The sequence below is a fragment of the Seriola dumerili genome, unplaced genomic scaffold (genome assembly GCF_002260705.1).
Source record: "Seriola dumerili isolate Sdu_G_001 unplaced genomic scaffold, Sdu_1.0 BDQW01000003.1, whole genome shotgun sequence".
In the NCBI taxonomy this organism is placed as follows: domain Eukaryota; kingdom Metazoa; phylum Chordata; class Actinopteri; order Carangiformes; family Carangidae; genus Seriola; species Seriola dumerili.
The window spans coordinates 16,742,453-16,766,330 of NW_019174258.1; the positions used below are offsets into that span (position 1 = coordinate 16,742,453).

At 40.2% G+C, this 23,878-nt stretch overlaps 1 protein-coding gene across 1 annotated transcript in view; it reads left to right on the forward strand.

Annotated features, from left to right (window-relative positions):
• The first annotated feature begins 6,454 nt into the window (after positions 1-6,454).
• il16 (interleukin 16) overlaps positions 6,455-23,878 on the forward strand; it is a 38,278-nt gene continuing 20,854 nt past the window's right edge. The window contains exons 1-7 of the mRNA XM_022742149.1: positions 6,455-6,505; positions 7,446-7,479; positions 7,536-7,767; positions 8,201-8,318; positions 21,009-21,119; positions 21,749-21,863; positions 22,082-22,155. Coding sequence (XP_022597870.1) covers positions 6,455-6,505; positions 7,446-7,479; positions 7,536-7,767; positions 8,201-8,318; positions 21,009-21,119; positions 21,749-21,863; positions 22,082-22,155 — 735 coding nt within the window. The remainder of the gene's footprint in view (positions 6,506-7,445; positions 7,480-7,535; positions 7,768-8,200; positions 8,319-21,008; positions 21,120-21,748; positions 21,864-22,081; positions 22,156-23,878) is intronic.

Below are 23,878 nucleotides of genomic sequence, written 5' to 3' on the forward strand. Positions count from 1 at the left end.
TCTCAGAAAAACCTACCAACACAAACTGTAAAGCAGAATCACCTGTGTAGCTGCTCAGTGAGAGTGGGAACCAGCTTTTTGGTCTTTTCTGTTTTTATTTATTTATTTATTTATAGCAATAGCAAATGTAGTCTGATTTACAGAGTAGTGTTGCTAATATCTCATACTAAAATTGTTCCATATTGTCCATTTACACCTCAAAGTATCCCATCCAACCTCTATAGGAATTCATTGTTTTAGCTCAACTTTTCAAACACAGTGACACAAGTGAGTCACTAGAGGGAGGCATAACAAAAGAGATGGCAGACTCCACATAGAGTGGATATTTGACTCATTTATTCAAATTATGTACAAATGTTTACAAACTCTGTAAGCGAGGCATGTTGCTTTCCCTTAAACAGATAATGTGAATCTTTACAGGGCTGTGTAATATTCATGATTTGGATGTTTTAAAGCATCTTTCACCAACGTCAGTGTCTGAGGAAAGCCTGAGGAAGTAGTTCTATGTAACCATATAAAAAAACCCTATCATTTTAGTGTATCTAAAGTAGAACTCCCCAGGGGCTGCCCAGGAGCTCCCAATAATAGAGGGCGTGGCCTCTATGAATGACAGCTGGGTGCCTTCACAGTGGGCTAGCTACTCTGTGTCCCCTGAGCTAATCCCAGTCACTGAATGTGACCTTTCCTCTGCGTTTGAGGTGTTTGTGGCTTTGCTTGCTCTGCAGTTAATTGACTTACAGAAGGTCAGTGAAATTCTAGTATTATTTTATTTATATGATAGCACTACTTAGCAGGTATCTGTGTCTGCACTCACCATACTTGGCTAAATTAGATTATTAAATAGCTAATTAGCCACCAAATGAATAAACCTTGGGTTAGCCTTTGATACCTGGACACCCAGCTGTAATAATGATGCTAATGGGAGTTTAGGCTTGCCACAATTATTAAACCTTTATTCACCATACTTATACACATTTATTTGTGAAAATGCAAAAGGGGACATTTCACTGCATTTTTATGCATTTGGACCGCATTAGACCAGGTCCAGATCTAAAACCACTACACTCAGACTTGTCAAATGTGGTCCAGATGATCCCAGAGAGGATAAAGACAGACACAGTTTCTGATTTGTTAAACCTGTATCCTATTTTTGAAAATGCAAATAGGATAAAGGTAGATGACACAGTTGAATCAACACTGCTTTAACAGTTTCAACAAAAACTAAACATTACAACCTATGAAAGAGGATTTACTGAAAGCATGTTATATATTTATATATATATATATATATATATATATATATTTTTTATTTTTTATTTTTTTCCACCAAATTAGTAGTTGAGTGATGTCAACCTAACATTGGTTCAGATTAGAGCCTATTAGAACTATCAAGATTCTAAGTAACTGGAGAGAAAACTTGTTTATGTACTCCACATACAAACATCGTAGTGTTTTTTTGTCCAGTAGAAACGCAAAGAAAGTGACCAATCAAAGAAGCAAAGACATCAGCCACTGTCCCCGCCTCCAAAGCTCCAAAAGTCAACTTTGCGAGTGAATGAGTGTTGAGATGTGTGACTGCAGATGTGCATGCAGAGCAGAAACGCTCCCTTGTGAGGATACTGCTCTGTGTGCTCACGGTTTTAATACGTGCGACTTTTGAGGCTAATGAAACACCATATTTTTGTTAAGAATGTTGATTCTCTCAGAGTTTGAAAATAGCCCACATTTAATGTTCCTCCATATTCTAAACCACATACCAAACCCCATAAAGGCTTCACCTCCCGCCAGAGGCTGAGTGGTTCTCTCTGTCCACGGCCTGCACCAAAATCAACTCAGATTTGTATATTTACTGTGCAGTGCTTTAGTTCAAACAAGTCTGTCCCGAACTGAAAACTAGAGTCATACACACACATATACTCAAATGAGGGGTGTGTGTTTATGTGTTAACTGGAGTGGACCACAGAGAATCTATTCATGCAGCATACAGTTTGTACCCACACACACGCACACACACACACACACACACACACACAGACACACACTCCCTGAGCCTTGTAAAAGACTAAAACCAGTGTGTGATGCAAAGTAGGTGTGAGGTCAGGCACAGCAAACTGTGGTGTGTTTTCCACTCTGGAGCTGGCTCACAGGAAAGGGGCAGTGATTTTGGGGGAGCTGTGCCTTACTGAGACACAGTGTTGTGTTCTCCCAGACAGAGGGGGAGGAAAAGGAGGGAGGAGGAGGATGGAGGCGGAGAAGAGGTACAGGCACATTACCCCAGATGAATCACTCAGAGCAAGGACTCCTTGCTCTGAGTGATAGTTTTTGACCTGATGTTCTGTCTGGACTTCTGCCTGCCCGTCTGGAGTGAATCCATCCTTTGGATCCCCTGTTTGCACCTTTGTTAGAAGCTGTGGATACTGACTGAGAGGCAACATGATTGACTACGGTAAGTCGGAATTCCACTACCACTACCAATGCTGAAGGGTCTTTAACAGGGATGTTTTATTAGTGCAAGTCCATAGTTATCTGAACCACATGTCTCTCAGACTGGAGTCCAACTTGACATGTATGACTATAAAGATTGTATGACAGGAAAGTAAAAGAAAAAATGTTGTTTCTGAAGGAGAATACACAAATTACATAACACTGTGTAGGTTCATTCCAAGGCGACCTTTTAGAGCACAAATAGCCCAGTGAGGCAAGCACAGGATGGGCATGGATTCCTCTCCACTCTTCCCACAGCCAAGCTTATGGTTACTGACAGCACACTGTTGTCATTCCACACTGACACAACAGAGGCCGGACCAGTGGAACCTCGCTTGAGAGTGTGAGATCATTTGCATAACAAGAATTCAAGATCCATCAAGCCAAAAAAAAAAAAATCTCTATAATAATCTCTACGATGTGCACACATTGTCAAAGTGGTGAATTATTCATTTGCAGCGTGACTGAGAGGTTTTCCTTCCAGGTGGCTCTCTCGGTTGTTATAGGTCCTGCTCCGTCTCACAGACTGGAAAAATCCCCAGAGAAAACTCCAAACAACACACACGTTGTTCGGCCGTGTAGCAACTCCACCCTCTGCTTTCTCTTAATCAGGTTCTGTCAGGCTGGTGTTCCTGCCTCGCTAATGCTACAGGCAACAAGTATGGTTTCTCTGAGGACATGTAGCTACACATTCCCACACACACACACACACATATATATATATATGGATATATATATATATCTATACATATGCAAAAATGTATACACACTATTAATTCAGCTTCTATCCTAAACACACACTTCATGACCCACGCTACGGTCTCTTCTCCTCCTCCCCCAACTTTTCCTCTTCCTCCATGTCTTCATACTAAACAGTGTTACTGCTGTGTGCCATTACATCAATAGAGCAGTGTGTGTCAGAGGAAAGTTGGACTCACCCTGTACTTCTGCTAACATCACAGGAGGCAGTCAGCATCTTCAAGGCTCTGAAGCAAGTGGTTTTTATGAATCTATAGGCTTTAAATATACATATTAACCAACGACAGTTCCACCTGATCTTATGTATTTATTTATGATAAATGACCATATTAATGTGCTGAAATATAGTGGTGTGGAAATAGTAAATAGAACATATTCTGTAGTTTGGAGGACTTGTAGCATACTGAAGTACATTATCTCAGTAGATGTACTCCCTAAATTACAATATATTTTTAGCAGTGTGCAAGTTCTGCTAGATGGCTGCTCAAATTCAGAAATAACATTTGTGTTAGATCTGCAGAACTCACCTGCAGCTCCAGAGTTTTTCACCGAATTCAAAGATTAGAACTGAGAACAGACATAGTACTGCTGCAGGTCTGACCTGGTTTTATCTAATTGGACATTTGAATTTATATTCACATATTCTCATATCTCTGAATGATTGGTTTAGAGACAGTAGGTAGGATTGATTTCCATCCTACCATTGTAAATGTTCCCACTGTGCTGGCATACATCCAGCTGGACAGCGTATCGGTCTATGAAACAGAAGAGAGAGGGAGATGGAGACTATGGGGCTTAGAGGCCTCCAGCATAGAGATCCATGTCTCTGTTTCCTGTCTATCTGGCCAACAAAACAGCAGACTAATGCTTCATAATTACTAACACACTTCCAGGATCACAGCCACTGATCCACCAGAAAGGCAAGTCTTTCTTCCATGCTCAGTCCCTTGAACCTGGGGGTTATTACTGATGTATTTATTTATTTGGTTATTCAGATGTCTGTTTACCCCGTTTTTATTTTGTTTAGCATCATTTTAGTGTCATTTTAATTTAATTTTCTTAATTTCCTTTCTTCGTGGTTGAGGTCAGTGGTGGTCATTCAATAGAGGGCGCATGCGCAGCTTAATTCAGGGTGGGCAAACTTTCATCCATCCCTCTGTTCTCTGCTGCTTATCTGGAATCATGTCGTGGTGGAAGCACATTAAGCAAGGTAGTCAAAACCCCCCTGCTGTGTGTGGAGGTGAGTCCAAAGTTGCTACTGCTCCACCTCCTCCCCAACTCTGGCTCCTTCCCCACCAGAAAGGTCGTATTCTATATCCCTATAGTCTACAAAGCCAGGGATCAGCACGTTCGGGGTTCCCTTGCCTGCCATCCAGCTTGCATTGCAGCCAATCCCAATATCCTTTGCAGGCCCAAAGAATGGTGGCTCCATGTAAGTTTTTTGGGCTGGGTCAAGGTCCGGCCACCAAACGCTCACTAGTGAAACCCCCTCCCAGGTTTGGCTCCAGGAGGGAGCCCCAGTCTAGGAAAATGTATATTATTTAATATCTTTAATGAATGCCGCCAGGGCTCTCTCAATCAAAACAATAAAAAGCAAGCAAAAAGCATTTTTCCCATAAACCTCCATTATAACAGATGTCTGTAAAACTGTTGACAGGACACTTCCAAGTGAAGCCAAGATGGACTTTTTCTGTTGAGATGTGAAGTCTATTTTGATTAAAGTGAACACCATCCTCGAGTCCAGTATCCGGATGCTATAATACATCCATGGATTGAGTCACTTTTTATATGCACTGTTGCATATTTGTATTGCTTTAACTGTCACAGCAGCAGTACAGTTTAATTATTGAGCAGAAAAGTACAATATGACAACCAAGTCAAATATTTTATTTCATGTATGAAAAACAGGAATAAGCATTGATGTTGAATTTACATTTTTAAGTTTAAATAAACTTTTAGTCCTTTTAGTTTGATTAATTTTCTGGAGGATCCCTCTGTAGATTACATGGCCAAAAGCACTAATGGCTACTGGCTGACATGTAGATAAAACTGAGAGCTGACTTTCTGCCTTGTGGTCAATGTTTGAACAAGTCTGTTATATTTCACCTGCATGCTGTAATATTCAGAGCACAGAGGGGTATTTGTCAGCATATGGGCTACCACATCACTGTAACATAGCAGCAAAAGCCTGTTCAGTCTTGGTACAAGCTACGGGCATATTACATTTTCATTCACCACAAGCTCAGTCTTTCCTTCTACTAAACTGGGTGCAAAATTTGCATATAGCAGACAGAATTATCTTTCATCCAGAGCAACATCTACGCTATTACTGCAAACTTCTAGACCAGGATAAAGCATTTTATCTTACCACTAAGAGTTCTCCTAAGTCACACTAAGTTTCTAACTTAAAGTTTTCTCCTAAGTCCTCTTCACAAAGCTGCTAAAAACAACTTTTACTAAGGAAAAGTGAAAACTCCTGAGCAGTGATTGGTTGATGAAAGACCATCTGTGTCAGTGAAAATGCATTCGAAAAAACTGCAGTAAGAATAAAATAATATCTGTCCATTAAGATCAGCGACTCGTGTTTAGATCCTGGACACTGTGCAACAATGTCTACAGCTGTACAGGCAGCATCAACACAACCTGTGTGTTGATGGTGTGATCTTGTTTTCCTGTTTACAAACACCTCCTCCTCTTGTGATGGTTCAATCATTTTAACATGCTTCCATCTCTGGCAGCGATCACAGCAGGTAGACCGACCATGAAGCTGCTTTATTTCTCTGGAGTTGTAGTTGTTGTTGTTGTAGTTTCTAAAGGAAATCGTATGAATTGTTCTATAATGTGGGTCTACAGAGACATTTATTGTTTGGTGAACAGATCGCCTTACAGAAGGCGGAGTGATCTCCAAGTTGTCAGAATTGCATAGTTGTATTTTCTCTGTTGCCAAGTAACGCAGCGTTTCCAAACCCTTACGTTCCGCACTGATCGTGTTGTTTCAGTTGGAGATGTTATTGCAAACCCCTCACAAACTCCACAACGCTCATTATTCCCTCATGATTGAGTCGTATCTTTTAAGTAATTCAGCATCGTGTAAGGTTTCCAGAGCACTGTGATATGGAATGACAGCAGCTCTTTAAGATTCTTTGTGATTTGGTCTTAGTGAGTTAAGAGTCCTCTAGACTGCGTGCTAGTTAGGAGCTACTTTGTGAATATGGGCCCTGGTGTTCTCAACCTTTTTAGTACAGCTGACTATGGCCTATGGGTTAGGGAAAGTATATCATGACTGGGACTGGGAACAGTTGACATAGCTTGGATGATATATAACAGGAAGTTGGGCCTTTTATCTACCCTGCCTCCTCTGTGGAAACTCTCAAACTCCCTTATACATGTAAATCACGAAAGAGGTAATCTGTGATTGATTGGGGTCCAACATATAGTCTGGTATGCTTCTCAGCCAAGCCAGGACAAGAATAGATGACTCTATGATGATGTAATCTGATACAGTGACTATCTCAAAAGAACAAAATAACATGTCCCACTGATCCCCACCTGTGCAATGGTTCACCCTTTTTTGAGAGGCCTATTTTGCCTAATCACCAAAAACTAAACCTTCAGCAGCCACAAAGGTCGACCCACGTCATTAATGTTCAGTCAATGTGAGCATCAACATCACACACATCTGGAGAAGTGCTCAAACCTTCTGATTGTGAGGTGGCTGGGAGAGATGATAGCAAGATAATGATGTCAGACCAGAGGCTTTATGGGTCTCAGTCAAAGAGCCTCTGCACATTGTTTACTAAGAGTTCATCGCAAATGTGAGAGGCCATCTACACTAGCATGTATAATGCATTTGAGGGGTCGTTCTATAGTGCTCTCTGGAGTGTGAAGCGTTGATGTGTACAGACCACCATTCACTCCAGCCCATTAATGGCACCATGGTGAACACCATTATCTCTTCTCACATACTATAGATTATGTAAACCTTAAGATATGAATTGAGCTAAGAGTGAGCCTCTATTACCTCATCAGCTGCTGCGTTTGTGTCCATGTCCTTTAGTGATTTCAGATTTGGCATGCCATTGTGTGTGTGTGTGTGTGTGTGTCTCAACAGCAGTCTGATTAAATTGCAGTCATGAGGACAGAGAAAAACGCTGTCATTTTTTTTCAAAGCTGGGAAAGAAAAGCGCTTTTATCTCTGTTAGCCTCCACAATTGCCTCAGCAGTTTCTCAGAACACTTACACACACGGATGCAGTCAGACTGTCCTAACTGAATTTTCTAATTGCTCTCCAGAGCGTCCCTCTCCATTAGGCTTCGGGCCGGCTGGGAGGAGTGAGCTCCAGGCACACACATATACACACACACTGACGGCCATGCCTCAGAGATACTCCCACCAGAGGAGGAAAGCCAGCACAGCGGCTGCTAGGAGGATGGAGAGAAGACACAGGGACCAGGGGAAAAGCAGCATAAACAACTCAACCGGCAGCCACAACCACCGCTCCAAGAAGCTGGCCATGCTCTCCAGGTACCAACAGCAGTCAGAGGCTTACACCGAGAGCTGTACAGAAAGCTCAAGATGCGTAAAGTTAGGTTACTTACCATTTTATTGGTGTGTAGCTGTCTTTATAGGCTGATGTAAACCTTTATTTGATTGAGTTTTGCCTCATGGCGACTAGAAATAATAGTTTGAGTATTTTTTTATTTGATTTTTCTGTTCTGATGTGGTCTCGCAGGATTGCCATTTATGTTACTGAATACCTGAAACTGACTTTCTGACTTTAACTGACCCTGTCCAGGTCCCTGATCCTGTGTCACTCTAAGACGAATGATGACTGTGTAGAAGAGAGGCATGCTGGGGAAGTGTCAGATGAGTGCAGGACGTGGGCTCCGAGCTGGAGGGCAGACGTGACTGCTGGGGTTCACACAGGGTACGAAGATACAGAGAATGGACACCACAGGACAACCCAGCAATCAGCCCTGGAGAAAAGAGGAGGCAGTAAGGCAGATGATCAGCTGCATCAGACCAACACACTCAGGGAGACTAAAAGAAGTATAAGGAGATCCTTCAGCATCAAGGTAAGACTGCAGGAGTTGGCATTAGAGGTATCATTTGCATATAAAGTTAATCTAAGCATATTTTAGATCAGTTCTAAACTCTCTCATCTCGAATCTCCTTTAAATCAGCAAGATATATAGTCTGTTTGATCGTTGATAGTTATTATTAAACCTATAGCCATGGTGGTTGGTTGGTCAGTCCATCACTTTAGTCCAGACTGAAACATCTCAAGAACTGTTGGACGGGCTGGTCTGTTTTACAGACGTTCACGGTTCCCGGTGAATGAACTGCTCTACCTCCTGAGCCACCGTCGCTCCAGTGTGACATTCAGAATTTACATTTCACTTCCTACTAGGGATGTCCCAGTCAAGTTTTTTTCACCACTGATCCAGATCCCAGTCATTTAATACTCCTGCTCTGATTCTTCACACAGGGCAAACTTCAATTACATTAAAGTTATTCAAATCAATCCAATATGCTTGACATTTGAATAGCTCTGCAATGCATTAAGAAAAAATAAAACTTCGTGATTTTTTTTGTTATTTTTAAATCAAAAGTGGAGTTGCTCCAGTGCAGTGTGGCTAAGCAATGACAAGGGGCAAATGTCTGTGGTAAAGCCAAAAGCGGTCATGAACCTTGCTGTAAAGCTCTGATACAGTGTCTGACATGTAGTGTGGAGAGAGGAGGCTGTACCGTGGTCTCAAAAGCTTCAAAAGTCAGTGAAAACCTGTGTTCTCTACCACTCACTGTATTCCATTCAGTGTTTATATTTTAGGTGCCGTAGTACAGAACGCAGCTCTGTTACTACCACCTCATGAAATGCTGGCACTGCAGACATTATGTGTGGCTGTTGCTTTCACTTTCCATTTTAAGATATTTCCACACTGCAGACAGATTAGCCGAGTGCTGCCACAAATTGCGCTCTCTGTTTACAACACCTGTGTGAAAGCTGATGTGAAAAATGAAAAAGGATCGGTCTTAGGTTCACGCTCAGTAAAGCCGATACCGATCACTTAAAAAATGCCACTGATTTAAGAGAGTGAAGCGGCCAAAGAGGCCGCTGTTCAGCAAAAATGACTGTATGTAAACAACAGCTAATGATGATATTTTCTGCTGAGGACAGTCTCATAATGACTCACAGTTCCAAGTCACTGCACTGTTACAATCGTGTTTCCATGCATTACACAGTAGATAGTTTAGAGTCAGTTTAATGATAACATGTTTCAGCACACGTGGTTCCTATAGCCGTCTGTCAAATGACTGACTGACTGAAACATCTGCTGTTTAACATACATTTCTAAACTGCCACATTCATTACTTACCCAGCAACAAACTCAAACCAAAAAAGGTCACTGGTTATAATGTTGTGGCTGATCAGTGTCTGATATCAGTGGTCAGTAGCTAATGTGATTTTAAACCTGTTCTGTAGTTTGAGATATTTTCCATGGCTTCATGGCTCGACTGTGTCAAATACACACCAATCAGCTCCAACATTAAACCGGTTACCTGTTTTAATGTTGTGGCTGAATCCTGTATATTCATATGTGGAAATCAGTGTTTGTTGTTTATCCCAACGTGCTAGTTCTGTGTTATGTACTCTGTGGGGAATGAATCTTGTCTAAATGTAATGATAATCACATGCCCTCCGTTGGTGTGTTGGTGGACAGAGAGCTGTGACTGGCCTGAATGTTAAACATTCAGACAAAGACAGGGTTTGTTGAGCTGTGCTGTTTCTACAGTTCGCCTCATGGAACATTCCCCCAGAGTCAAATAGGGATAGACGGTCTGTCATTTATCACGCATCTTATATGTGATAGATACCGTGGAGTTTAGATAGTGTCGAGTTTAAAGTCATTGTCTCTGCTCATGGTCACTGATACTGTATAGTCTAGTGGTTTTCTGATTTCTGTATCTGTGGTCAGTACTGAGCTCATACTAATGTTCGAATGTTTCCATTAAACACACAGTCTGTATCTTCTGCCTCTAGGGGTCTCTCAATCAAAACAATAACAAAAGATAGCATTGGGTGACATCATGAACTAGCCTAGCATTGTGGGAGTTATTGTCTTCACCACGATTACCGTAAGCTCCTCCCGGTTTGGATTCCTTCAGTATCAGTGGTTCAGGAAATCAAACAGACCTGGTGATTCTAACTGTTAAAAACACTGAATGAAGCAGTTTGACATGTAAAGTCAGTGTTGGAGCGACGCTGTACGGAGGACAGAGACTCAGGGAAGAGTTGGAGCTGAGATTGATGCTAACCTTTGTTCTGATTGTTTCTCTGATAACTTATGAAGCAGACGTTCAGCAGGTTTTTACCAGCAGCTGAATTCTCCACAGAGGTGTCCTCCTCTCCACAACAAACACACCAGGGGATTAAAACCAGTAGAAACACCCAGAAAGCAGTTTACCTTTAAAAAGCAGAGATTCAGCGACGCTCTTCAGTGACACAGGACAGGACGTCTCCAGCAGCTGGGAGCTGAGCTGTCTAACATTTCCTCAGCTTGTTTCTCTGATAACTTCAGATCCAGACGTCCGACGACTAAAATCCTTCATCTGCTTCAAATATAGAGCTGAAAACCACCAAGGTATCAAAAGTGTATGTGGCTTAAAACTAGATAAAAGTCAATGTTGAGCTTCTGTCAGACAAACACACTGACACATGATCATAGAGGATATGATGTCACTGACAGGCGACCAATGAAATGTCACGATGAATAAAATCACAGATTTCTCTGTTCTGAGAATTGATGGAATCATTTGGGAAAATGTAGGAACACAACTCAACAACACATAGAACACAGGTCTAGATGTTTTTAGACATTTTAATGTGGAAAAGTTACAGATTATAACTTTAAAAGAGTAGTCCATCAATGTAGCATTGCACTCCTGAAACATTGTTCACAATGGACAATTTTAATTTTTTAAAATGTATCAAAATTGATGCAGCAGAAGCAGAGATATCGTCTAATGTAGCCTCAAATCACTCATGCTTACTTCTTTCAAACTTTCAGGTAAATGATAGATTTTCATTAGTTGGAGGCAGTGTGTGTTGTTTTCAGATAACCATCACGCATCTGCATTCTAACCTAGAGCTGGNTTAATTTTTTAAAATGTATCAAAATTGATGCAGCAGAAAAGTCTAATGTAGCCTCAAATCACTCATGCTTACTTCTTTCTAATTCCATACAACTTTCAAACTTTCAGGTAAATGATAGATTTTCATTAGTTGGAGGCAGTGTGTGTTGTTTTCAGATAACCATCACGCATCTGCATTCTAACCTAGAGCTGGAAGACAACTGCTTTCACCTGTTATACCTTACATCATCTAAACTTGTTGTAAAGAAACATTTATTCCAAAGTTGACAACAATAGTGCAAAAGAACAAAGTTACACAGCTAAAGCGCATATTGATCAAAGTATCTGAATAAAGAAGCATTTCTTGTCTCCTGGCATTTGGCCACATTCAAAGTGTTATTATTCACTCTTGCATGTGTGATTATCAAAAGATAATGCACTGCACAGGAGCCTTGGGACAATGTCATAGTAATAGTGTTTTCTGTTGCTTTTGATAGGGACACATACTGAACAGATGTGAAGCATCACTACACATTACACATCAGCTGATTGGACATACAGTGCATTGTAAAAAGACATTATATACATTTGGTTATTCAGTCTATAGATAGTAATGGACTTTATTAAAGTAGTAAGGCTTTTTTTAAAACAAGCATTTACTGTCATTCTTACTAACATTTTATAATTGGCACACAACACAACAAGTGCAAATGAGGCTGATGGGAATGTCAAATATGACACAATGATGGTACTAGATAAAAAGTCAGGAGATCACCAAAGATATCACAATTCATCAGGAGGGGAAGACAAATGTCTGGACTAAAGAGATGGACCAACCAACAACATGATCCCTGCAGCCACACTGCCTGATACGATCATGTGTTATAGTCACCAACGACTCATGCCTAGAGTTATGTGCTAAGTCAGAAGTTACTAGGAAAAGCCAGTCTATTCTATGCTACTATAAATACATTAACCATGGACAACACAGACTGCGTGCCAATCATAGTGAACACTCTACAGCTGGATGTTGTGTACCACTTCATGGACTAAAGCCCAGGGCGATAAACAAGCCTCACTGAAGCTGAACTCAACAGTAATTTAATGGAGCAGTGTTTTCCTCTGGGGCTAATTCATGCCAGGTCGAATATAAATCACTCTTGATCACCTTCTAGACAGAAACAGTATCATTGGCTTTTATTTTGAGACTAAATCCTTTAAAGCAACAATGGTTTATGAAGGTAAATAAAGCCATGTTGACACTTCTTCTCTGAATTATAAATTCCAGTTAGAAGTTTACAATAATCATCTCAAACACTGAGACACTACAGTCTCACGACAGGACAATCTGGCTTCAGATGTCACACTGACCCTTATGAGTTATTACAAAAGCAAGTTTAACAGTGATTCAGTCATTTCATACTTTTCAGTTAATTCTACCAGTTACTGGCATAAAAGAAATACCTCTTTAAAGAACGCCGCCATGGGGTCTGCATTGTATAGAAGTTTCCTGTGTGTGTGTGTGCGTGTGTGCATGTGTGTGCGCGTGTGTGCGCGTGTGTGCGCGTGTGCGTGCGCGTGCGTGTGTGTGTGTGTGTTGTCATAGGAGAGCAGTATCTGGAGGATGTGTGTAGCTACAGGGCCTGCTGAGGAGGTGCGTGGACCACATGTGGCTGATAACAGCGTCCAGACTGAGGACAAAGACGCTAATGTGGAGCCAGGGAGGAACGGAGGGAACCAACACAGGTGATTAAAGACAAAATGACAACTTTATTAATGCTTTACTTCTTAGAAATCTGCACAAAAATACACTTGGCTCATTATCAGAGTAAATGAAAGTGTAGCAGCAAAAAAAAAGAAAAGCATCACCACCAAGGAAATAATGATTCATTCTACATACAGTAGGTGAACAAAATGCTGATGTCTGACATAGACCACATTTCCACATGATATAAGTGTAACCTTAATTATTGTACACATTTGGGTTATTTTAATAATGAGCCATATTAATTTGTTTTGTTTATTAAGTGGTGCAATATTATTCCCCCCTGCCATCGTTTGCAGGGGAACAGGTGTGAACGTGACAGTTTATTGGATGCACATGTCCTGCTAAGAGAGCAGAATAAAGTTCAGTCAACTGTCCTGCTGTGTTGGTGGTGATTATAGAAGACAGCTAAAAAAGAATTATAGCCTGCTTGTCACCCACAGTCCAAAGAGACTGGAAAACACAATCGACCAAGAAATAAGGGATTACATTAACATGCAATCTGTATATAGATATATTATGTGGATCTCAAAAATCCATGTAAATGCAGCCGTAAACACATAGAACATAATGCTGTCAAAATGGACGAAGCAAAGGTGGAGAGGTCTGGCTCACATTGTAATTGTAGGTATAAACGATAAAACTTCACCCAGCAACAGGAGAGGTCACCTAACTCCACCTCTTCCTGCTGTCACAAGCCCCTCCTCTAGAAAGGAAAAATATGTTTGGAATCGCTTCACACAACATGCAAGATTAGAGCCATGTGATTGACAGACAGGGCTAGATGAGCTAGTGCTACCAAGAGACACATCTGGAACTGATTACTTTCCTCACATTACCAAGTGTTTTAGCTGGTATGTGCTTGCATGTAGTTGATTTACTGATGCAGCACCATAGCAGATAACGCTGCATCGCTTTAGTGGAAAAGTTCAGATAAACTCAACTTTTTTGTTTGTTGGATGATTGTGTTTTCTTCTCTTCCTACATGGGAGCAGGTCAGCCAAACTGAAAGACACATAAAACAGCTACAAACAGCACAGCCATGGCAATTGTGTCTCTTTGTGGTCATATGATTTACTTACTTAACAATAAACAGAGGCTCTGGTCTTGTAAAATTACGACTTAATTCTCCTAATATTATGTAATATAATATTACATAATATTATGACTTTTTTTCTTTGAATATTATGATTTGTGGTTTGTGATATGTGGTTATCCAAAAATAAGAAAAGACCAAAGACTGAGATGAGTTTGAGGTAAAAAAAAAAATGTATAAGACCAAGACAAATCCAAGACGAAAGAATAATCATAATATTATGACTTTTTTTTTCTCGTAGAATTAAGACCAATTATTTTTCTCTTTATTTTTTCTATTATGTTTTTATTCTCAAAACCTACTACTCAATGTTACCCTAATACTAACCCCAAAGTGTTTACTGGCTCACAGTCTTCCCTGTTTGCATCCATGTTTAATGCTTACGTTATTTTTCTTCACTGTCTGTCACATTGCTGTGCATTATTGCCACCAACAGTGGAATAACATGAAACTGGCGGCTACATAACTGTGTGTTACGTTACATGTCTGCACGTACATCCTCATATACATACAACACAGACAAAACTGACCCATTGTAAACACATAGTGCTATGAGTGGTGGAGAACCTCCATGGGCTACCTTTAACCTGTTAACTCAGTCCAAAGACCTTCACTGATATGGGTTTTAGTTTTCCACCACAATTCAGTGTAAAACACAAAATATATTTGACTTTATGATCGTGTGGAGCACATCAGCCGAACTCTAGTAATAATGTTTGATGAATTCATTTGAGTGTTTGTTTGAATCAGTCATGCTGTAGGTTTTGTGAACTTGTTGGTTTTTCAGCTGTCTCTGTGTGTGTTCTCTTCAGAGGCTGCAGCTTCCCGAGCCCAGACAAGCTGGCACCCTTTAACGGACAGTTTCTTAATGGCAGTGCTTGGATGGAGGGGGAGGGAGTGAGGAGCATTCACATGAAAGCCTATAGTGAGGTAATATCAGATGTCACATGAAATGGACTCTGGTGTTACATTTGTTCCTCTTTTAAATAACGCTTTAAAAAACACCAAAACACAGTATCTCTGCGTTTCTGTATGATGTTGATGTGTTGGCTAAGATTAATAGTTATTAATGACAGTTCATCAGTTATTTTCTGCACGTACAGCTTTGACCCGCTGATTTAAATCAATGCACATTACTTGGGGCCATTTTCAAAGAGACAGACTTTGACTGTGTCTTAGATAAAACAAACAGTCAGACTTCCGATAGACTGAGTCTGAATTCATCCGTTGCACAAAGCAGTTTAGTTCTCGACTATCTTGAGACGGAGTGTGGTACAATGAATTCTAGGTAAATTAAAACTTTTTTCGAAATAAAAAAAAAAAAACGACAAAGGAACCGCATTCATACCGCTCTGCTCTGTTTACTCCAACATAAAATGTTTGTCTTTTGGAAGAATTCAGCAGAATGAATGAAGAGTGTAAAATAATAAAAAGAAAAATCTGATTTGGTCTAAAAACCCTTCCCCTTCCCTTTGATCTCTCCATAACAATGGTACAATGTTAACAATGCCATGTTTTCCTGTACGCTGTTGTTGGGTGCTACTGGTCAGCGCAGGTGTCATTGACTGTTACCATGGTAACATTGGTCTTAGTTAGTTAGTTAGAGTTAGCCTGGGGGTAAGGTGTCTAATATTTTTTTGTTTTTAAAATGAGTCAGTCTGTATTTGTGTGAAACAGTCTGACTAACATTAGACTGATCAATGAGCAACATGAAGACTGAACCAACACTACAGAGCAGTCTGACATACATGTATCTATGTGGAACTGGCCCTGGTTTTTATTTGAGTGATGTGAAGAGAATTTAAAAATGTCTTATTTACAGACATAAGTACAGTCTTCTAGTAAGTAAGTCATAAAGGCATGGGTAAGTTTCACTACCTGTGTGATGCACTTATTCCTATCAGAGGGTCCAGGGACTGTCAGTATAATGAAGGTGTCTGTGTGGGTATGGCATTTTCTCATGCTACAGTCAGATTCCCAGTCTTCCCACACACACACACTGAGACACAAGGCTCTTTAGAGTCCATCAGAAGTGGCAACACATGCAAAGGAATTCAAAGAATTTGAATTTGGTCAACAAAAAAGAGAAATATGAGGAGAAGACAGTTCAGTAACATTTATATAATCTGTCAACTTCACTGGGTTCATGGAATCTCAGGAATAACACAGAGTCTAGAGAAGATATATTCCAGACAGGGACAGGAGGAATTTGGTACATTCTGACATCATTGACAAAGCTGGAACAAAGAGCAGTTTGGGAGTCTCTCCAGCTGGTCATGGAAAGTCAGGGAAATCTTATGTAATTTCCTTTTATTAGGTCTTTAGTAAAATCTTAAAAATGGAAAATTGTCATCGTAAGAAAACAGATTTAGTTAGGGTAAAAGCTGTAATCACATGTAGTGAGTATACCTTTACACGAGGAACCGCTTCAATAAGAATGAGTAGCACATGCCGTCTGCATGGATATGTCATTTTGAAGTACAGGTGTTAATATTGAAAGCAGCCTGGTGTGTTCTTGTTGCTCCTGAGCAGCTGTATATTAGAGTTTGGTTCAGGTTTGAGTGTTTTTGTTGCTGTGGGAGTTTTCCTGCTGGGCAGTGTAACACCTTATCATCCTGCCAGGTCATTTTTAAGAGGCTATGGAAACGTGAACAGCAGAATGAAGGAATGAAAGAATGTCTAACATGTGACAACTGGACTCAGCTGATTCTGTTTTCAGCACTGTCTCTGTCTGATTTTTTTTCTTCATAATGGCTCCCTTCAGTGATGAAGTGCCTCCTTTCACGTGGCTCCAAAGACTATTTCATAACAATACAAAGGATATGTAGTTCATGTTTCCATACATACATAGAGCTCTTAGGGTCGTATTACATTGTATAAAGTGAGATTTCCCTGTCTTTTCCTGTCATGTCTTTTTATGCCTCCACACCGTCTGTCCGTCCCATTCTTGTGGACACAATATGTCAGTAAGGCCTTGAAGGAACTTCGTCAGATTTGGCACAAATGTCCATTAGGACTCAATGATGAACTGATTTTTCAAGTTATAAGTTTAGCTTTACTTAAAGGTACAGGCAAGAGCAGGTAAGGGTTTAGGCGAGGGGTGAAGTCAGCAGGTAGGCAGTTGTCAGTAACAGACGGGCAGGAACACCAGGCCAAAAGAGAGCAGGCAAAAGGCAAAGGCCAAAAACAGGTAAGTACAAAAAGGGCTGGAAGGCTATGGCTGGGATGGCACAATAGACAGAGGCAGAGGTGGATCGGTATATACAGTATTCTAGGGAGCTAATGAGCGAATTGCAAACAGGGGAACAGATCAGAATCAGATGACTGGAAAGGGTGGGAAGAGCTGGGGTTACTGCAGGGCAGGGTCTAAAATCACAAGACAGTGAATCACGGTGAAGCAGGCAGAGAATGAATGAATTATGACAACCACATAACTCTATATTATATATTGCACTACACTACTCTTATTTAAACAATACTCCCATAGCTCTCACCTTGTCTTGCCTACTAACTACTCAGTACAGTTAACCAGTGTCCTGACAGGATTAATCGAGGTGGGTAGGTTTAATCTATCATTGCTTTTTACTGCACAAGCAGAATCATTACAGAGACAAGTAATTAGTGAGGTTGAAGGCTGAAGTGAATTTTAAAGGTACTTTGAGTTTCTGGTGTGAAGCTCTCTGTGCAGCTATTTGCTGGGGAGGACAGGGAGTTTGTGTGACTCATGTTGGGCCACAACTGAAGTGTTTCTCTTGGCCGGTGTGATGTGTTTCTTTAGGACGTTTCCACATGTGAGGACTCTCTCCATTCACATAGTCTGACTACAAGCCCACAGCACCCAGTTCTCATTTTCACATCTGATCCTATATCACTGTCTGGATACACGGATGAAGAACTTATAGCCAACAACAACCACCTGAAGGTAAATATCCCACTGTTACATTTACAACTATGTCATATTATCTTAATATTCATTTATACATTTTTTATAATCATAATTTTTGGGGTCACACAAGAATAACCAACTGTGAATGTGTGTGTTTGTGTGTGTGTGTGTGTGTGTGTGTGTGTGTAGTTACCCATTCCAGAAGTGAATGAGGAGAAATGCTGGGAAACAGAGAAGACTGAGCAGAGCCCACCTGGACAAACAGCCAGTAATAGGACACGATCCAATTCAACCAGTATGTATCATGCAGTTTTCACTCAATTGTAAAATTAGCATATTGTTTTATTTATTGATAGTAACTAGTACTGCGGTTTACCTTTACATGCTTTACATGGGTCATTGGATAGAAAACTCCACAAACAACAGACAGAGACAGTCAGGAGTAAGGAGAGACATGGAGATGGGAAAATGGTTTCTAATATGTTTAGGGAGCAAACTCCTTTTTGCAGAGATGCCACAGTGCTTATGGGAAATGTGGTCCTAATTGTGGGAAAACCTAGCCAACTAGCCGTAGATACATTTGCTGAACAAATTCATAATGTCGGTAACAGCAAGTTAGCTAACATCATCATGTCTACTGTAGAACCACAAGTTACTTACACATGGAGAAGAAAAAGTAGTTCTGAGTCCAGCTGGACCTCTTAGGGTTCTCCTCTCAGTAAAACCAGACCAGTATTGGTTCCACGGTCAGACTGGGAAAGAATTCAGTCTTATCTGGTGGGACTGGTCCACACGAATGACAGCTGGTAAAGATTTAAAAAACTTAATGGCGGTTCCGACAGTCCCCATGGTCAGTCCACCTGTATTCTGATCTTATCTTTTTCTTTGTCTGAGGCCTTTTTTACGTTAATTTTTTTTTCATATAACCTTTATGGACATAACGATTAAGATAATTATGGTTAATTACGAGTAAGAAAATATGGAAAAAAATTCAGTAAATTGTGTGAGCTGGACCAAATATAGGCAGACATAATATAACAAACAATAAATGTTAATCACAATATTTCTAAGTTGACAAAGAGCTGCATGCATCATGATGCAGGATGCTAGAATTAGAAAAAGTCTGTTCTAATGGTGGACGAGAAACTGTGGTGCCTCCCTGAGGGCAGATAGTGAGCAGGGTGGTCTGATCAGGTGTACTTTCATCTTCATCTTCATAAAATATTATAAGAGTGACAATAGTAAATGTAACATGTTACATCCACCTCTGGGTATCACATCACAGTACAAAGTAAAGCTGTTTATTTGCTGGTCACTCTGTATGATTACAAGTTTATTACACTTGGTGTCGTGGGTTTTACTGAAGATAAATGTTGGTCCTGGACCTTTTTTTTCAACCTTATCATCTAATGAAATTGTCTGTCACCAGGTGTTCAGCCTTACTGGATTGGGGATTTGGACAGCATCATCATGAAGACCCCAGAGTTGTACACTAGACATCCTCATGGGAATGGTGGTTTATATGGAAACAGGAAGTCTCTGTCCCAGCAGCTGGAGTTTCCTCACACCACTACACAGGTATTTGATTTCTCTGATAGTCGAAACAGTAATACATGAAAAGTCAATACATGAAAGGCCACACTTGATGACCACAATATGTGTTTATTAATGTAATTGTGAGGATAACACAAAGTAAAAACAAAAAAGAATAAAATATGATCAAGAATTGTCCTCAGAATTGAGGACGTAATTGAAAACTAGTGTGGAACAGCTTTAAACAAATGAGATCATTGTGTCCTGCATTCTGCCTTGTGACAGCCAGTTTGAAATAGTGACTGAAACGCAGTCCATTAAGACTACATGTTAACCTACAAGCCATTCCCAAGCTGCTGCTAAAATCCAGATTTTATAACCATGAAGTTGTCTTACAAAATCACAAAGAGTGAGCTGTGATTTCAGCTGTATTTCCTTCAAAGCGGGAGGAAACTTCGCACATCTATTCGGTGAGGCAGGTGCGTGGGAGCAGGTTTTTTACGTGGCATACAAAGAAATCCTGCACACTGTCTGACCAGACGTATTGTTGTTTACATGTTATTCAGATCTGCTAGTTTCTTTAGTAGTTATCCGTGACCTTTCTCTCTCCCTCCCTCTCTCCTGCTCTCTCTGCTCGGTGTGTCTTATGTTTAGTTATTCCTCTGCCTCCTTTAGTAATAATGATACGTGAAATTAACGTGAAGTTTATTTGCTGTAATTGAGGCGAGGCTCAGTGTAGTGGAAGTGCTCCTCCTCTTCCCTGCAGTTCCTGAGCAGCCGGGAAACCAGAGCAGCCCTAAGCCCCCGGTCAGCATCTATACATGGTCCAGTCCTGAACCAGGTTTATACCCAGTCTGTTTGAAACAAAGTCTCTAAATCTAGAGACAATGAGCTAAGTTGTCAACACTGCAGCTGTATACACCCCTATAATAAAAACTGCTTTTGCCAATTAATATTGCAAGAGCAATGGCCAACTCCAACTCACTCATCTGGCATGCAGCTGATCAATGGTGAAATTATGATCAGTCAGTCAGTGACATTCAAGATTATGGCTGACCCCGCTGTTGTGGTCCAACCCAAAAAGATGACAAATCATTGACACTGGTTTCCAAAAATATGTAACGATGCACAGTCCTAGCAACAATAGAAGACTAGGGTTGTACTAGCATGTTAGAATTCACATGGTTGCAGACGGTTCACTGTTATTTTATGCTGCACCTGAGAACCATAATTGTTGCTGCTGGTAGTTTGATCATGTGAGCAAGAAAATTTAAGTATTGACTGGTAGTAGTAGTAATTCCATGCCTTGTATGTGTTTGTGTGTTTGTGTGTTACATGCTGCTCCTCTCCAGCCTGTGCACCGCCCCTCCCGATCTCTCAGCTCTGCCCAGCTGGTACACTCCTTTAGCAACATGCCAGCTTTCATCATCTGTAATATTGTGCTGATGAAGGGCCATGGCAAGGTAGGTATCAAACGCCAACACAACCACCACCAGCCTAGGTGTCCTCAACCACCCCTGCTCTCAGCAGACCATAGTAACTACTTGACAGCAATTCACCTACACTGCTTAACTATGAACCTTTTCACATTTTCATATCTTGATTTTTATGCTGTTCAGACTGTTATCTGCAGACACAAGACACCTCACCCACCACGTTTTCATTCCTCAGCTGCAGTTTATTTATTTATTACAACTTAATATTTCATCAGCTGGGCCGCTTCATTTGTATTTCAACAATACACTTGTATGTGGTGTAAACAGTACTTCTTGTTTTTAACTCAAGGTCCACTTGCTACCTTTTTACAGAGCTTTTAACTGCATTTGAAGGTCTTCATCAGCAAATGGAGTTTGCCCAGGATCAGTCTGAATAATTTAAATATCTTCACTAAGTCTGAGCATCTTTACATAAACTACTCAAAACATCATCTGGATTTCTAGTCTTAGTTTACTTGTCTTATCTTTGTAAATGTGAACCAGCATTTGTCAAAATGCTGTTCCTTTAATTATGATTAAAATTATGAGTGTGATTATACTGTTGTTTAAAATGTCAGTGTTAATGTTATTAATTCTGTTTCTGCTGCTGTTCCCAGGGTCTGGGCTTTAGTATTGTGGGTGGGAGGGACAGCATGTATGGACCAATGGGGATCTATGTGAAGACCATTTTCCCTGGAGGGGCAGCTGCTACTGATGGAAGACTGCAGGAGGGTGAGGAAGAACATAAACACAAAGCTCATACACACTTTATGACAAGTGTCTTAACCTTATCAGTGACAGTCTTTTTCCATAACTGTCAAATGTAACTCCATAAAGGTCTATTTGATTCATTTAGACATGAGAACTGTGTGCATGATAATTCCTCCACATGAGTAGATGTTCAGCCTTTAATACTCTCATGCCTCTGACCTCCCTGTGTGTCTGTACAGGTGATGAGATCCTGGAGCTGAACGGAGAGTCTCTACATGGTCTGACTCATGATGAAGCCCTGCACAAGTTCAAAGTGAGGCAACTGCATTATTCCTGTATTCCTGACAGTTCAAGGTTTTTTATGATCAAAATAAAACAGAGGTGGTAACACTGCCATGTCCCACTGAACCCTATTCAAAAATGTGAAAAAAAGACAATGTGGCTTCACTGACTCACTAAGTGGAAGAGTCTGCCATGCAGTTAAAAAGATGGGGCCACCAGTATAATACAATACAATACAATATAATCCATCCAGTAATTTGACATCATTTTGAAGTCCAAGCATTCAGGGATAGATTTTTCATTTATTGATAATAAGATCGGTCTAGGAGTGTTTTAAAACTTAAAACTTAAAACTTCTTTAGGAAAATTATCTTTGTGGATTTATAGATTAGAATATATGGAAATCTTGCATCTGAGTTTTTAGTTAGTATTGTGGTGAAAAGGGCTTGTTGTATCTTTTGCACTGTATTACAAGTTTTTAATATTCACTCAGGTTGGACTCAGGTTTAAATTCTGTTGTCTGTGTTTTTTTTCATAATTCTTTTTTATTAACTATTGGCATGAATATGTTCACAGGTAGATTTAGAACTTGAATATACCACACGAGGTTGTAAATCTGACTTCAGATCATTTCCTTATACTCTATCCCCAAACCAGTTGACACAAGTAACTACTGGTGCATAGTAGTTCTTAAAACGAGTCCAGATGTGCAGCTGCCGCAATTCTTAAAACAAGGTCAAATTACTTGAAATAAGATTAGTGCTATTCTGGTTTCTAGATAACAAAACTTGACACAGAGCCTTACACAACCAGGTTTTACCATCATGTGCTAACCATTTAGCCACCAAACTAATGACATTCCCATCAACGTTCAGTGTACTTTGTGTTTAGCAGTAATTAACAAAAATTAGCATGTTAGCATGTAGTTACAGCCTCACAGCTCTACTGGCTGGAGACACTTAGTTCTCTATTTCAACAGTCTGCAGTGCATGGTGCAAGTGTATTTGTCCATATCCACCAAATGTCAGTTTAGTTAGTATAAGGTGGAAAAAAGGGCTTTGCAATTTCAGTTGAAATAATGGAAGCATCGGAGAGATACTTACAACAGTTGATATGCCAACGCTGACAACACTTGATCCTCACTTGATTATCATTGGAAACGTAAGAGCTGTAAATAAGTCAACTGTCAGTTAAAGACAGAAAGATAGAAGTAGTTCAACTATTAGTTGACATGTTAAAGCTGAAGTGTAAGTGAAAGTGTATGTGATTAAAGTATTAGTGTCAGTGGAAGTGTGACTGTATGATATGAGCATATGTGCACAACTAAAAATGATGTATTTATTTTCAACAGAGGTGTCTATGACTGCATTAGTGATGCTTGGTTTTGTCAAACCACAATGTACCATTCCCACTACGTGTTTTATACAGCTAGTATATTAACGTAGATAAACAGCTGCCAAACTCCAAGTGAGCACCTGCTCCTTTATTGATAATCTTCGTGCATGAGAGGTGAAAATTTATGACTGAAACTGTAATAAACAAAGAACAGAAAAGACCTGTAGAACTGTTGTGAGGAAATGTCTTAACTAGCACAGCATAGTTATGATTACGACACAGCTGGTCAATAAGTGCTGCCATTACCCGTCAGCTGAATCACAAGTAAATGATATGCTCAGACTGTCATACACTAGCATGTAGCATTATTGTAAATTAGCATCACTTCAACACCAGAATGACTTCCTATTAGTATCAAC